Source organism: Xenopus tropicalis, chromosome 2, assembly GCF_000004195.4.
Source record: "Xenopus tropicalis strain Nigerian chromosome 2, UCB_Xtro_10.0, whole genome shotgun sequence".
In the NCBI taxonomy this organism is placed as follows: Eukaryota; Metazoa; Chordata; class Amphibia; order Anura; family Pipidae; genus Xenopus; species Xenopus tropicalis.
In genome coordinates, this window is record NC_030678.2 from 56,206,864 (window position 1) to 56,222,891 (window position 16,028).

The 16,028-nt window shown below is 38.7% G+C and overlaps 1 protein-coding gene across 1 annotated transcript in view; it reads right to left on the bottom strand.

The window, feature by feature from the left end:
* The window catches only part of LOC100495198 (amine oxidase [flavin-containing] A), a 55,589-nt gene extending 40,099 nt beyond the window's left edge, over window positions 1-15,490 (bottom strand). Inside the window, exons 1-3 of the mRNA XM_002932798.5 lie at window positions 15,344-15,490; window positions 7,083-7,177; window positions 6,605-6,742 (exon numbers count right to left, since the gene is read on the bottom strand). Of these exons, the coding sequence (XP_002932844.2) occupies window positions 6,605-6,742; window positions 7,083-7,177; window positions 15,344-15,389 (279 nt within the window). The 5' untranslated portion in view covers window positions 15,390-15,490. The remainder of the gene's footprint in view (window positions 1-6,604; window positions 6,743-7,082; window positions 7,178-15,343) is intronic.
* Between the last annotated feature and the right edge of the window lie 538 nt (window positions 15,491-16,028).

Consider the following 16,028-nt stretch of genomic DNA (forward strand, 5'->3'; position numbering starts at 1 on the left):
AACGCCAGGGGTCCACTGAACAGTTTGATGCCCAATATGTATAGGTTTACCTAAGTATGTGGCATGTAGGGGCCCCAATGTGAACATACCCCCATATATACTGTCATTTCTGTCATTTCAGCTCATGCAAAATCAACACATTTACATCATTATATGTGGGATAAAGCTACAAAAAAGTACGCTCACCCCAGAAAGTCATATATTTTTGGAAAGTACACATTCCCCCGAATCTAAAATGGGTACCCATGTCTTTCTACTCCAAAGTACCAAGCCGCACAGCTTTTCTAAAGTTAGCAATTTTGATGACATTTCCAAAAATCCCCTCAAAGCTTTCTCTTTGCAGCATCTTATCTCCCACATAGTGTTAGGTACCAAGATAAAACACCCTAAATTTGAACGCCAGGGGTCCACTGAACAGTTTGATGCCCAATATGTATAGGTTTACCTAAGTATGTGGCATGTAGGGGCCCCAATGGGAACATACCCCCATATGATCTATCATTTCAGCTCCTGCAAAATCAACACATTTACATCCTTTATGTGGGATATTGCTACAAAAAAAGTACATTCACCCCAGAAAGCCATATATTTTTGGAAAATACACATCCCCCCGAATCTATAATGGGTAAATATTTCTTATTGCTACAAAGTACCAAGCTGTAAAGCTTTCCTAAGTTTGCAGATTTATATGACATTTTCGAAAATCGCATAAAAATGTTGCAATTTGCCGCATTTATCTCTCACAATTTCTTGATAAAGATCAGATAAAGACAAATCACCCCAAAAAGGAACACCGGAGGTCTACTGAACAGTTTGATGCCCAATATGCATAGATATACCAAAGTCTGCGGTATGTACTGAACCCTAAATGAAAATAGCGCATAAGGATTTCTCGCCTGCCAGCTCAGCTTTTGCACACAGAGCCCCCTGTCAGTGTATTATGTGCCAAAACTTCCCCTAACCATACAGTGACCCCCACAAAACCATATATTTTTGGAAAGTACACATTCTGACAAATCCAACAAGGGTAAAGAGTCCTTTCTACACCAAAGTACCAATCTGCAGAGCTTTCCTAAAGTTATTGGTTTTTATGACATTTCAGAAAATCGCCTAAAAATGTTGCAATTTGTCGCATTTATCTCACACAATTTCTTGCGTACAAAGGCAAGTCACCCCAAATAGGAACACCAGAGGCCTACTGAACAGTTTGATGCCCAATATGCATAGATATACCAAAGTCTGCAGTATGTACTGAACCCTAAATGAAAATAGCGCATAAGGATTTCTCGCCTGCCAGCTCAGCTTTTGCACACAGAGCCCCCTGTCAGTGTATTATGTGCCAAAACTTCCCCTAACTATACAGAGACCCCCACAAAACCATATATTTTTGGAAAGTACACATTCTGACAAATCCAACAAAGGTAAAGAGTCCTTTCTACACCAAAGTAACAAGCCGCAAAGCTTTCCTAAAGTTATCGGTTTTTATGACATTTCAGAAAATCGCCTAAAAATGTTGCAATTTGCCGCATTTATCTCACACAATTTCTTGCGTACAAAGGCAAGTCACCCCAAATAGGAACACCAGAGGCCTACTGAACAGTTTGATGCCCAATATGCATAGATATACCAAAGTCTGCGGTATGTACTGAACCCTAAATGAAAATAGCGCATAAGGATTTCTCGCCTGCCAGCTCAGCTTTTGCACACAGAGCCCCCTGTCAGTGTATTATGTGCCAAAACTTCCCCTAACTATACAGATCCCCCACAAAACCATATATTTTTGGAAAGTACACATTCTGACAAATCCAACAAGGGTAAAGAGTCCTTTCTACACCAAAGTACCAATCTGCAGAGCTTTCCTAAAGTTATTGGTTTTTATGACATTTCAGAAAATTGCCTAAAAATGTTGCAATTTGTCACATTTATCTCACACAATTTCTTGCGTACAAAGGCAAGTCACCCCAAATAGGAACACCAGAGGCCTACTGAACAGTTTGATGCCCAATATGCATAGATATACCAAAGTCTGCGGTATGTACTGAACCCTAAATGAAAATAGCGCATAAGGATTTCTCGCCTGCCAGCTCAGCTTTTGCACACAGAGCCCCCTGTCAGTGTATTATGTGCCAAAACTTCCCCTAACTATACAGATCCCCCACAAAACCATATATTTTTGGAAAGTACACATTCTGACAAATCCAACAAGGGTAAAGAGTCCTTTCTACACCAAAGTACCAATCTGCAGAGCTTTCCTAAAGTTATTGGTTTTTATGACATTTCAGAAAATTGCCTAAAAATGTTGCAATTTGTCGTATTTATCTCACACAATTTCTTGCGTACAAAGGCAAGTCACCCCAAATAGGAACACCAGAGGCCTACTGAACAGTTTGATGCCCAATATGCATAGATATACCAAAGTCTGCAGTATGTACTGAACCCTAAATGAAAATAGCGCATAAGGATTTCTCGCCTGCCAGCTCAGCTTTTGCACACAGAGCCCCCTGTCAGTGTATTATGTGCCAAAACTTCCCCTAACTATACAGAGACCCCCACAAAACCATATATTTTTGGAAAGTACACATTCTGACAAATCCAACAAGGGTAAAGAGTCCTTTCTACACCAAAGTACCAAGCCGCAAAGCTTTCCTAAAGTTATCGGTTTTTATGAGATTTCAGAAAATCGCCTAAAAATGTTGCAATTTGCCGCATTTATCTCACACAATTTCTTGCGTACAAAGGCAAGTCACCCCAAATAGGAACACCAGAGGCCTACTGAACAGTTTGATGCCCAATATGCATAGATATACCAAAGTCTGCGGTATGTACTGAACCCAAAATGAAAATAGCGCATAAGGATTTCTCGCCTGCCAGCTCAGCTTTTGCACACAGAGCCCCCCGTCAGTGTATTATGTGCAGTAACCCCCCCCTAACTATACAGTGACCCCCAGAAAACCATATATTTTTGGAAAGTACACATTCTGATGAATTCAAAATAGGTAAAGTTATTTTTGTACACCAAAGTTACACCTGGCAAAGCTACGCTAAAAACAGATCAGGAACACTTATATAGGGATAAAATGTGATAAAACCACAAAAATTGTGCAAATCAGTGAAACAACAAAATAAGTTACATGACAGTGTAATTAGTGGCCAGAATATCTGATCCAATAGTTACGCTGTCAAAATAAACAGTTTTTAGGTAAAAGAAAATAAAAACAAAGTGGTAATATGAAAAAAAAAAAAAAAAAAAAGCAAAACAAAAAAAAACCAAAGTGTTTGTGTATACATGTGTGTACATGTGTAAAAGTTGTGTGATAGTGTGTAAGTGTGTATATGAGTGTAAATAAGTGTATAAAAGTGTGAAAAATGAAAAAAAAAAAAATAAATAAAATAAAATAAAAAAATGCTAAAATGTGTGCTGTAAGTGTGTGTAAATGTATGTAAGTGTGTATAAATGTATGTAAATGTGTGTATAAGTGTGTAAAAGTGTGTAAATGCAATAAAAAAAAAAAGTCCTTACCTGTTCCTGAAGACCGATCGCCTCCTTCGTCATTTGGGCCGGCGCTGGGGGAGAGGGAGGAAGCAGGAAGCAGCAGATGCGATGCGATCGCATCTGCTGCTTCCTGGAGGGTCCTGCGAGCGATCGGCTCGCAGGACCCTGATGACAGCCCCCCTGGCACATTGCCCAGGGGGGCTGTCATTGTTAGAAGCCCTCTGCAGCGGCGGCACATGCCGCCGCTGCAGAGGGCAGCGCTTAAACGCCAACGACGTATGAGACACGTCGTTGGCGTTTAAGCCCTTTTACTGCCAGCACGTATGCCATACGTGCTTGGCAGTAAAAGAGTTAATCTTTAAAATGGCAATTTTCTATTTAGGATTATCCAATAGCACATACTACTAAAAAAGTATATTTTTTATGAAAATGGTTTATTTAGATAAAGCAGGGTTTTACATGTGAGCTGGATTATGCAATATATTTTTATAGAGACCTACATTGTTTGGGGATATAGTTTTCCTTTAATTTTGCATTTATTATGACCTGACCACACAGTTCTTAAAAATGCACACACAAGTTTAAAATGTGCGTACAAAATTATTTTTTTGTGTACAAAGCCAGCAAGGAATTAGAGGGGAACATTGCACCTGCCCTATAGAAGGCAGTAGGGGCAGGGCCAACCTGTGCCCCCATGCTGCTTCAAGCATGCATTAAAGGGGTTGTTCACCTTTAAGTTAGCTTTTAGTATGATGTAGAGAGTAATATTCTGAGGCAATTTGCAATTGGTCTTCATTTTTTATTATTTGTAGTTATTTAGTTATTTCATTTTCAGTTCAAAAGCTCTCCAGTCTGAAGTTTCAGCAGTTATTTGGTTGCTAGTGTCCAAGTTACCTTAGCAACCAGATAGTGGTTTGGATGAGAAACTGATATACGAATAGGAGAGGACCTGAATATAAAAGAAAGTGACACAAAGTAACAATAAAACTGTAGCCTCATAGAGCAACAGTTTTTGGCTCAGTCAGTGACCCCCATTTAAAAACTGCAGAGTTGGAAGGAGAAGACAAATTATTCATAAACTGTCCAAAAGTCCAACTGAAAAGTTACTTAGAGTAGGTCATTCTATAATACAGTGGAGGAAATAATTATTTGACCCCTCACTGATTTTGTAAGTTTGTCCAATGACAAAGAAATGAAAAGTCTCAGAACAGTATCATTTCAATGGTAGGTTTATTTTAACAGTGGCAGATAGCACATCAAAAGGAAAATCGAAAAAATAACTTTAAATAAAAGATAGCAACTGATTTGCATTTCATTGAGTGAAATAAGTTTTTGAACCCCTACCAACCATTAAGAGTTCTGGCTCCCACAGAGTGGTTAGACACTTCTACTCAATTAGTCAACCTCATTAAGGACACCTGTCTTAACTAGTCACCTGTATAAAAGACACCTGTCCACAGAACCAATCAATCAAGCAGACTCCAAACTCTCCAACATGGGAAAGACCAAAGAGCTGTCCAAGGATGTCAGAGACAAAATTGTAGACCTGCACAAGGCTGGAATGGGCTACAAAACCATTAGCAAGAAGCTGGGAGAGAAGGTGACAACTGTTGGTGCGATTGTTCGAAAATGGAAGGAGCACAAAATGACCATCAATCGACCTCGCTCTGGGGCTCCACGCAAGATCTCACCTCGTGAGAGAAGAACGACACGGGAGGAGTTAGTTAATGACCTCAAATTAGCAGGGACCACAGTCACCAAGAAAACCATTGGAAACACATTACACCGCAATGGATTAAAATCCTGCAGGGCTCGCAAGGTCCCCCTGCTCAAGAAGGCACATGTGCAGGCCCGTCTGAAGTTTGCCAATGAATGATTCTGTGAGTGACTGGGAGAAGGTGCTGTGGTCTGATGAGACCAAAATAGAGCTCTTTGGCATTAACTCAACTCGCTGTGTTTGGAGGAAGAAAAATGCTGCCTATGACCCCCAAAACACCGTCCCCACCGTCAAGCATGGGGATGGAAACATTTTGCTTTGGGGGTGTTTTTCTGCTAAGGGCACAGGACAACTTATTCGCATTAACGGGAAAATGGACGGAGCCATGTATCGTGAAATCCTGAACGACAACCTCCTTCCCTCTGCCAGGAAACTGAAAATGGGTCGTGGATGGGTGTTCCAGCACGACAATGACCCAAAACATACAGCAAAGGCAACAAAGGAGTGGCTCAAGAAGAAGCACATTAAGGTCATGGAGTGGCCTAGTCAGTCTCCGGACCTTAATCCAATAGAAAACCTATGGAGGGAGCTCAAGCTCAGAGTTGCACAGAGACAGCCTCGAAACCTTAGGGATTTAGAGATGATCTGCAAAGAGGAGTGGACCAACATTCCTCCTAAAATGTGCGCAAACTTGGTCATCAATTACAAGAAACGTTTGACCTCTGTGCTTGCAAACAAGGGTTTTTCCACTAAGTATTAAGTTTTTTTGTTAGAGGGTTCAAAAACTTATTTCACTCAATGAAATGCAAATCAGTTGCTATCTTTTATTTAAAGTTATTTTTTCAATTTTCCTTTTGATGTGCTATCTGCCACTGTTAAAATAAACCTACCATTGAAATGATACTGTTCTGAGACTTTTCATTTCTTTGTCATTGGACAAACTTACAAAATCAGTGAGGGGTCAAATAATTATTTCCTCCACTGTATATTAAAAGTTAGCTTAAAGGTGAACCACCCCTTTAAGTAAGCACTAAACAGCACACTCTTGCACTTAACAGTTAGGTAAATTAACCAATAAGTGACTGGTTAATGGTTGCAAGTAGTTGGCACATGAAATCGAACCTTTAGCATGACTGATCACTTAACCTCTACACTTACCCCATCTCATTTGAGGAAAGCCACCCAGACATGAAGAGAACTACAAACTGTTTGCAAATAGTGGCTAGGACTCCGACACTGCAAGTCAACGGTGCTAACCATTACTACACCGTGCTGCCAATAGATTTCTTCTTAAAAACATATGAACACCTGTTAACATATCTTTATGAAACATTTTGGCAGGGTATAACACCAATATGCATCCTAGTTCAGACTCAAATTGCTCCTTAACCAACCTTAACATGGTGGATGAAGCGCTGAGATATGTTTACTTTATAGGTCTTAATACCCAGTTCCTTGGCTACACGCAGTATACGATTCTGTGTTGGCCCAACATATGCACCACCAACATCCACATACTGAACTTCTTTTTTCTGTTGAAAAATAGTAATATACATATTAATATACAAACAACAACAACAATAGTTTTATACATTTTAGGTTAGGATGATGTAGATGTTTCTGCCATGACAAACACATGAAATCCAAGTGGGAAGCACAGTTAAAAAATAGATAAAAAACCACCCCCAACTTTAGGGCCTCAGAACTCAGAAGCTGCAACTAAAGCCACTCTGCTTCAGGAATTCCTGTATTAGGGCCAAACCATCTTTTTATATAGTTTTCCAATGTCTATTTACATGTAAGCTATGATTTTAATGAACACAATTCTACTCTATGTTCATGTACTATTAAATTCAAAAGCCCCACACCTACCCTTATTGTATGGGTTCTTCCACCAACCCTGTCACGAGCTTCCAACACAATAACGTTAAGTCCAGACTCCACAAGTAACTTAGCTGCTGTGAGACCTAGAAAAAAGGTTTAATAAGTTATATATTTCATGCGGAATAACACGTGATACACATAGCAGAAAAAACAAAGTTTTGTTGTATAGACGGTATCATAATATTAATTTTCCTAATTTTAGCACTAACTAATAATTATGGCTAGCTGTGTTTCTGGGCACTAAAGCTATCGTTTGCAAACTTTCTTTTCAAGAAACCTTTTAATTACCACTGGCTCAGTGGCAGCTCAATGAAACCTTTAATACACATAACTAAAATAATCATAGTTTGATAAATTACTTACTTGAATTTTAAGATATTTATTCTTCACTATAGCCCAGGTTAAAGGTGTTTTTTGACTTTTGCAATTTCTGTTCAGTTACAAAGCTATGATCTGCTAACCATAAATTAGATAGCTGAGCAAGTTATGGCTCACACAGTGAGTGGGATGCTGAGTAAGTGACCAATGCATGCAGTAAGCGGGATGTTTTTTTTTTTTTTTTTTTGCAGTAATGAGCTTCATCGTAGAGGCAAAGAAGGAAAAGGTGCGGCAAGGTATTAAAAAAATTCCTTTTTTTTTCTCTTTTCAATTTGCTTATAGTCACTAGCAAGGTGCAAGTCACTGAAATTGTAGGAAAGCCAGAATACCCATTTGTTTAGAGTAGTTATCCATTAGAGTTGCATGGGCTTCCAGGTAGCAGGGTCAGTGTATAATGAGACAGCAAAGGATTCCATTGTAATAAAAATGTAGGCAGCTATAAAATAATTTTTGGTTAAAACAATAAAAAGGTAAATCACTAAAAAAAGATAAAATTAATGTGAACTTAATGTAAAAAATTTTTCAAACTTATGTTGTAAAATATATTAATAGCATACATATTTTACTACATGACTTGTTACAGGAAATTAGCTTTTCCAAGAATGTATTATGGATAATTGAATTGGAATGTTAAGATTCTAAGCATAAATCACACTAGCTGGTCACGAGGCATCACAGACGTCATGCAACTTGTAGCTTTAGGCAAGTTACTGCTGCACTGCATTCAAATCTAACATAGGCAAACAAAACTATTAAACTTATTAGAATACAGTGTATAATGTGGCTGAGCCATACCTGTACAAATACACCTGAGGCACCTACTGATAATGCTGATGGTTTATAAACAAATATATATGTTAGTTAACAACATTGGTCTCATACAGTGATATCTTCTTAAACAGTGCACAAACATAAATGGCCCCACCACACTCTCAGGAATAGACAGTGACATCTGTAATCTTGGAACAAGTTAGAAAATTTAGCATAGGGAAATCCAAAGCCCTTCCAGCACATGAATGGACAATATGTAAGTGGCATATTACTGAGCATGTAAGTGTTCCAGTACTGCAAGTTAAAAAATGATGCATTTGCATCTATAATTATCATTGGCTTATCTAGATGTTACTGGGCCCCACAACAAATTTCATTTAGGGCCCCAAACTATTCCTCAGTGCATATTACATAGCTTATAATTACTGCCAGTGACATGGCCCAAACCTAGTGGCATACTGAGAATATCACAAATGAATTCATGAGCACTAATCACACTGATCAGCAACTAGGCAGCATTAACAGACACCAAAGACTTCAAACACTTTTTAGAGATATGTTAAGCTGTGTATCCTTACCCATGCCCATGTATTATTGCCACCTTGTACCCAAGGCAATGCATAGTGTTTTGTCAATTAAGGAAATATCCAGCTCAGCAGACAAGAGCCAAACACTTAAAATTGCACATAATTCATTTCAATGCCATCTGGACACAATAATGTACTCTTGGAAGACTCTCTTGAATCTCCTGAACAGTGACTCCGCCTGTCTAAATGTTTAACCTCCAAGAGGATAAAAATTTGACAACCCCACTGCCTACCTTGGGTTGGGAAGGAAACATGCCATGTGCATTCATGTAGTAGCTATTGCCCAGTCCACATAGATAGTAGATAAAAATATCTAACGCAATGGTTCTGCACTTACCCCATTACATGCAAACCTTGTAAATACGTAAAGAAGACAACTTCCACATACTCATTCAATTTGAATGACAGGGCCCATGATGCAAAACAGCAATATTAGTTTAAATGCAAAAGAGAACATGTTATCCTCTAACCTTGCTGCTAATAATTTGTTTTATTTGAATTACATTTCCATTAGTCCATTATATCTGAGGCCATGTCATTTCTAATGTCAGGCATGGAAAGTGTCATTGCGAGTAAGTAGACAAAATAATGGAACTATAATAATTAAGTTAATTTTGTCTAAAGACTCTAGCTGAAGTCATTCAGAAAATCTGGTTAAGCATTTTAAGTCCTTAACTTTCAGCTCCAAGATGTTGCTGGAACATAAATTTAAGCAAATATACTGTAGCTGTTCAAAACACTTACAGTAGAAAAATTATACTCTCAGCACAAGTCTGACATATCAGAAGCTTCCTTCATTAGATTTGTAACACCAATATGGGCCTCAAACCCTTAAAGTGGACCTGTCACCCATAAAAAGCTGTATAATAAAAGCCATTTTCAAATTAAACATGAAACCCAAAAACATTTTTTTATTACCACATCCATACCCATTATAAAGGCATTTAAAAATCCCAGCTGTCAGTCATATATTGCCTGCCTTAAGCATAGAGGTGGGGCAGAGAGTTACTTTCACTTTCAATTCAGAACTTCTTAGATGTTGCTCCTCACAGTCCCCCTCCCTCCTCACCATCTAATTGTGTAACCAGTGCATGGACATGGGCATTAGGTCCCCCCATACTGGCACATTAACAAGATTTTGGCATGATGCAATGCCTGCTTTGATAACAGTGTCCACAAAATGCCCCCTGCCTGCTTGCTGCAATTGTGAATTCCATGGCTGAACAAAATAAGATTACAATTATTTATATAGTGTAAGTAAAGTTTATTTTGCTTGACAAACACAATAGAAAACAACTTGGAATTATTTCTTAAGGTGACAGGTCCCCTTAAAGAGAATATAGCAAGGCATTTTGGTCTTGGTTTAGAAAGAATGCAGTGGCAAATGAAAAATAAGTGGTGTGAATATTAAGAAGTGATTTTCTAATATAATTTCAATAGATATATTACTATATTGTCATTTCTTTCTTTTCTGCATTCTTGTTGTTTTACCACTATACTTGCTACTGAAGCTGTTGCATAACTGCAGAAATCACAGAAGTAGAAATGTGGAAAAAACATTAAGAGAACAAATCATCAGCATGTTATGTAGCTTGGAATAGAGGGTTTTAGATGTAAAATTAATATATGGAATGACTGGTATGTGCTGGAGTCATCAGGCAGATGAAGAACAGATACATTAGGGGAATGCTGTATAAAGATAAATAAACATATAGAATAGGGAATGAGATGGCCTGGTAGAAGGCAGAGCTGAGCTCCCCGTCTCTCATCTTAAAGGAGACATATTGTGAGAAAAACAAGAATATGCCAGTGCATTAAACTCCTCTAATTATAGAAGGAATGTGCTGAGAAAATTTGTATTGTGCTGATTTATTCAAAAGTTCTACAAAAACCCCACTAGTCCCACCCACCTGTTTCACTTCCTGCTGCCTCCTTTCCCAGGCTGTGAAGGCAACCAGCGGCATGCTGAACTGTAGAATAGGAACCAATCAGCAGCTAGGCTGAAGCCTGTCTTTGCTTGTCTGAGGGCAGGGCTGTGATTGGCTTCACCCCTCATTTGAAACACAGATACAGTATGTACTGAACTGGCCCCCTGCATTGAACCAGCCTTGTTCAACATACACACACATAAACATGCTCATAGTAAGGGTGTTAATGTATTGCATACAGGAAGCCCTGTATGGATGGGGCAAAGTGCAAAAACAAGCACAAGTGCACAAACATGGTGGAATTCACTTTTTTTTTTTGCACTGAGCACCCTGCTTTCCCCATCATAAATGACCTCTGTTGTTCTGACGGTCCCACTGGGGGCATCAAGGTTTCTAATTTGCATATAATCTTCAACTTTATCTGATGGTAAGTGACAAAAGTCAACAATGCTTGTTTTACAAGTATGCAAGGGTTAGTAAAGGTTTTTATAAAACCAAAACCTCATAGTCTCTAAATTTGTTATGATTCTGTTACTTTTTAATTAAAGGAGAAAGAAAGGTAAAAACGAAGTAAGCTTTATCAGAAAGGTCTATGTAAATACAGCCATAAGCACTCACATGACAGGCGCATCGTTGGGACTTGCCCTGCCCCTTAACAACCTACCACACCACCTATCCCTCGAATCCCAAATAAATTACACAGACGGAGGGAGGGTGGGCGTTTTCATGTACTGCCTAAGATGAAAGTGAGCGGGGAAACTCCAAACCCCCCTATTTATACCCCTTGCCTGCCTCATTCAAAAATTACCAATTCCTTACCAGCTGGGCGTGGCTTATACCCCTACGGCTCTGTCATGCCCCATGTTCCCTACACTTCTCTACGGGTCACTGAAACGCTGCACTGACTTCTCTGTGAAAAGATTTATTGTGTCTGTAATTCATGTGTCAGAGACACGCAGCTCTCTCCCCTCTCCTGCTCCCCCCTCCCTCAAGAATGCTAAGAACTCACTCCCCCCCTTAGGAATGTGGATCTGAGCCAATCAGCAGGAAGCTGACTCATAGTCTTAAAAACTGAGCATGTTCACTTGGTCTGGGTGTCTGTGCAGGAGTGAGGCATTATGGGAACTTTCTTTACACAGCTCAGCGTTTTTTCTTTCTGTTTGGCTTCTGATCATCTCAACAGGTGAAATATGGGGAGACTTAAGGGCACTATTGAGAGAACTGAAGGTAAACCTGCAGCTTGAGATTAACTCTTTATTAGCCTTTCCTTCTCCTTTAAGACATTACTTTTTTTTTTGTAAGGCAAGATAGTTTAAGCTTGCCCACTCCATTCAAAAGCTTCATAAAAACACAAATGTTTGTACCACAGGTTTATGTATCCATTCAAATCAAGGGCAGGGGTTGACTGGTAAAGGTCTACAAAAGCTGGTTCCTGTGTAGAGACACAAAGTTGACCTATTCCCAGTAAGGCCCTCAGAGATAGACAGTGTGGTCAGCAGCATAGCCTAATTATATGAAGAAATACCATTGCAGTTGCTATGTTGCTACTTTATGATACAGAATGAACCCTTGCTCTACATTTATAAACTGTAAAATCTTGTCAACAAGGACCTTTGTTCTTTGTCTGTCCATACAGTTTACTAGTTTAGTGCAGAGTCCACATCGAAACTGCCCAACAGTAGTAAGGTACATGATTGCATTTACCCCCTTCTCACCATTTATTAAACCATTTATATAAGCCAGTACTGATTCTAGCAAGGAAATATCAACACGTTTGTATAAACTATCTTCCCAAATTAGTCTGTTTTTCTGTGTTAAGCCATTTGTGATGTCTTTGAAGCTTGGTTGTAAACTCAGCAAGGCACCTCACAATAAAACATACCTATGGAGTTAATTGGGATAATAATAATAAAAGCATGTATTCTGTCATTTTATGGATTCACAATTCTTGCTTAAATTGTGGATTTATGAATCTTATTAATTCAATGTTAATTTTCATTTAATTCTATGAAGCACTTTAAGATGGCCATACACATACCGATATTATCATACAAAACCTCCACTTGAATGGCCAGGTGGAGGTAAAATCCCTATTGCTTTTAAAAGGCAAAAAGGGAGAATGTCAGAGCATGGAAGTAAATTCCAGAGAAGGGGTGAAGCTCTTGCAAAGTCTTGAATGCACGTGCAGAGGGAGATAATGAGAGAGGAGTTGAGGAGCTGGTCAGTAGAGGAACAAGTTGGTTGGTATCTAGAGATAAGTTCAGAGATGTGGGATAGGGCAGAGTTATGAACTGATTTAAATGTGAAGGTCATTAGAAATTTATTCTAAATGGTAGCAGAAGCGAGTGCAGGGATTGGCAGAGCAGCATGGCAGAGGAGATTATAATAATCCCATGCAAAAAGTAAGGTTTATGCAGAACTAGTTTAGTTTGCTGAGATTAAAGTGATGGAACCTCACTGGCCTGCACAGGGCCCTGACCTCAGCCCATATTTTTTTGCAAATTGTTATTTGGGCATGTTTTTCCCTAAACGCTTACATTTTGCACTGCTGTGCCCATTTTTCCTTTTTTGGCGAATCACAGTGAAATGCAAATTGCGCACAGAAATTTGTGAATGAGATTACGATTTGCATGAGCATGCCCTCTTTTGCGAATTGAAATGTACAAATTGTGAAAACCTTTTAGCAAATATTTTTCCTCCACTAAAATTGTTGCATAAGTTGGACGCAGAGTGTGCACATACCGTAAATATTCGCAATTTGTAAACATGCCATATTTAATAAGCTTAAAGGACATTTGCACTGCGAATGAAAATTTCACAATTATGTTTGCACATTAAATGCACGAGTCTTGTCCAGCTTAACAAATATAAACACAGGCAGGGCAAATATGTTCACTGTCCAAATAATTCTCTGTTGTGCAAATTTTATAAATGACCCCCTCTAAGTTTGCTCATTAGCAATAACCCCCCTCCCCCAACAGAGGTATGGACTATTATGAAGTGTTAAATAAAGTATTTCATGGCACTGATTTCTAAGCTAGAAACAAAAACAAATTTAAGAACAATGGTATCACTAAGGGTAGTAAAGTCAGTCTTCCACAATCAAGATTCCACTTAACTGAGAATATTTGCTAACAATTCCAATACATTGGTATGTACATACTCTCAAAGACTGCCGCTACTATGCACTGTACCAACTGCCAAGTAATATTATTGTTAACACACAGCCATTGTGGACATCTGATTTTTAATTCTTCTCCTGTTAATGACTGGGTCTTATAAGGAAATTATATATTGTGCCTTGGTCATAAGCAGTTCTACTTAAACAGTACATTTTACAGTAGTAGTTACCTACCGTACACATAATATTGTTACAGCAAATAACAAAATGTCATAAAACATTTTTATTATCATGCACTTTTATGGCTGTGTACTATTAAGTGTAATTGTGCAAAGTAAATTAATTACAGTGTCAGACCTTGCAAAGGACAAGTGCCATTCCCTGTTCTGCAGTCCAGATACTCGTTATCACTGTTCTGGGAACCAAAGAATTGTGTGCTAAATTATTCATAATTAGATATGCTATGAATTACTTTTTTATTGTTAGCATTTTGTAAATGCTAGTGTTATTGTAAATGTTATTTGTGAGTTTGTTCACTTTGTCTATTATGAAAACAAAATAGCAAAAATATGCATACATATTTATCTCAAAATTACTGTTTTATTCTTTATTCACTTTTGCAGTTATTATTGGCCAGTTTTCTGTAAAAACATACATCCAGTTTTCAAAACATTCATATTTCATACACTTTAAATCTACTGTTTGTTTTGTTTTTTTTTTTCCTATGACTTTCTAAGCTTTCTTATCTTAGTCACAGTGCTAATACTGTTAAGGGCTCAAAATTCTACAGTGATGTAAACAGGAACTTTTGTTAAAGATGCTCAAACAGTGCTCTGGTACAAAGTATAACGATAGCTTGAATCCAAGCTATAGAGCAGCCCAGTGGGGGGCCCAAAGTAGTAGAAGGGAAGCCAAGCCTGAAGGGTCAGTTATCAGGAAACTTGAGGGTGAATGCTTTTCTACTATCTTGGATATGTTCAGATCTATGCTATGTCCTCTCTCATTCCAGCTGGTTCATTTATAACTACTTTATTGCACCTTTATATGCAAGTATAATGCAATTATAACTTTATTAACATTAATAGAAATGTTCTCACTAAAACTACTCCGGTTTGCTAAACATAATGCATTGATTTCAAGCACCAATGTTTTTTTTTTATGATAACAGTTGCTAAAGTCTTCTTCATTGCTTGTTTGTTATCCTGTGTTGTTTTTGACAGCTCAGCTGGAACCTTTCCAACTCTTTCTCATTAACTTGCCCTGCAAATAAAGTTGAATTAGACATGTACAAATAACTGAAATGTGCCTGAAAGGAAGTTCAGTATCACTGCTCTGGCTTGATAGCATATTTCTGTGCTGATGTTAGAATTGTTTTGCAGCCAATGCAAACTTGCCCAAATCAAGATACAATGTTTAATATACAGAATTAAAGCTGAAACGTATATTTTTTATTGTGTAACTAACCTGAAATTCCCCCACCGATGACAATCACATCATACTTGTTGTCCATGGCTGCCCCTTGTAGTAGGTTCCCTAAATGCTGCTTTGGTGCAGAGGCTGCAGCTGGGTCTGTGCTGCCAGTGAGTGTCAGTCATATGGCAAGAGCTAGAGAGGCCAGTCTCCCAGCACCCAAGCCCTCCCCCGATCCTCCCTCTTTCTACAGTCCCCAACCTTTCTCCTGTTTTTGCTTGCAACCAGAACCCTCCCATTCCTTATGGACAGAGGTTGGACTGGCAGCTACAAAAAGGAAGCGATTGGCTGGTGTAGAGTTGCTGGAGTTTGTGGGAGAGACAACTTGTGGAGAAAGTTTTCTACCAAAAATACACATATATATAGTTATATATACACTGCAAGGTGTTAGCAGGGAGTTTTATCTCTGTAGTGGATGTGCCCTCAGACCTCTCTGCCTGAAAAACCCATGGAGAAAGATCCAGTAGGATAATGCTTTGCTGTGTTTGCACACTCACTGGGTGTGATAGCTGGGAGCTGCTGGGAGAGACTTTTCTCTGTGCCTCAGAGCTGTGTGAGTGGAGGTGGGGCAGGGATGGAAAATAAATACAGAAGCCAGATTTCTGAGCTGCAAGGGAGAGACAGCATTCCTGTTACACATTGCTCTGGCTACCTTGTCGCTGACCCTTGGTACTAGGTT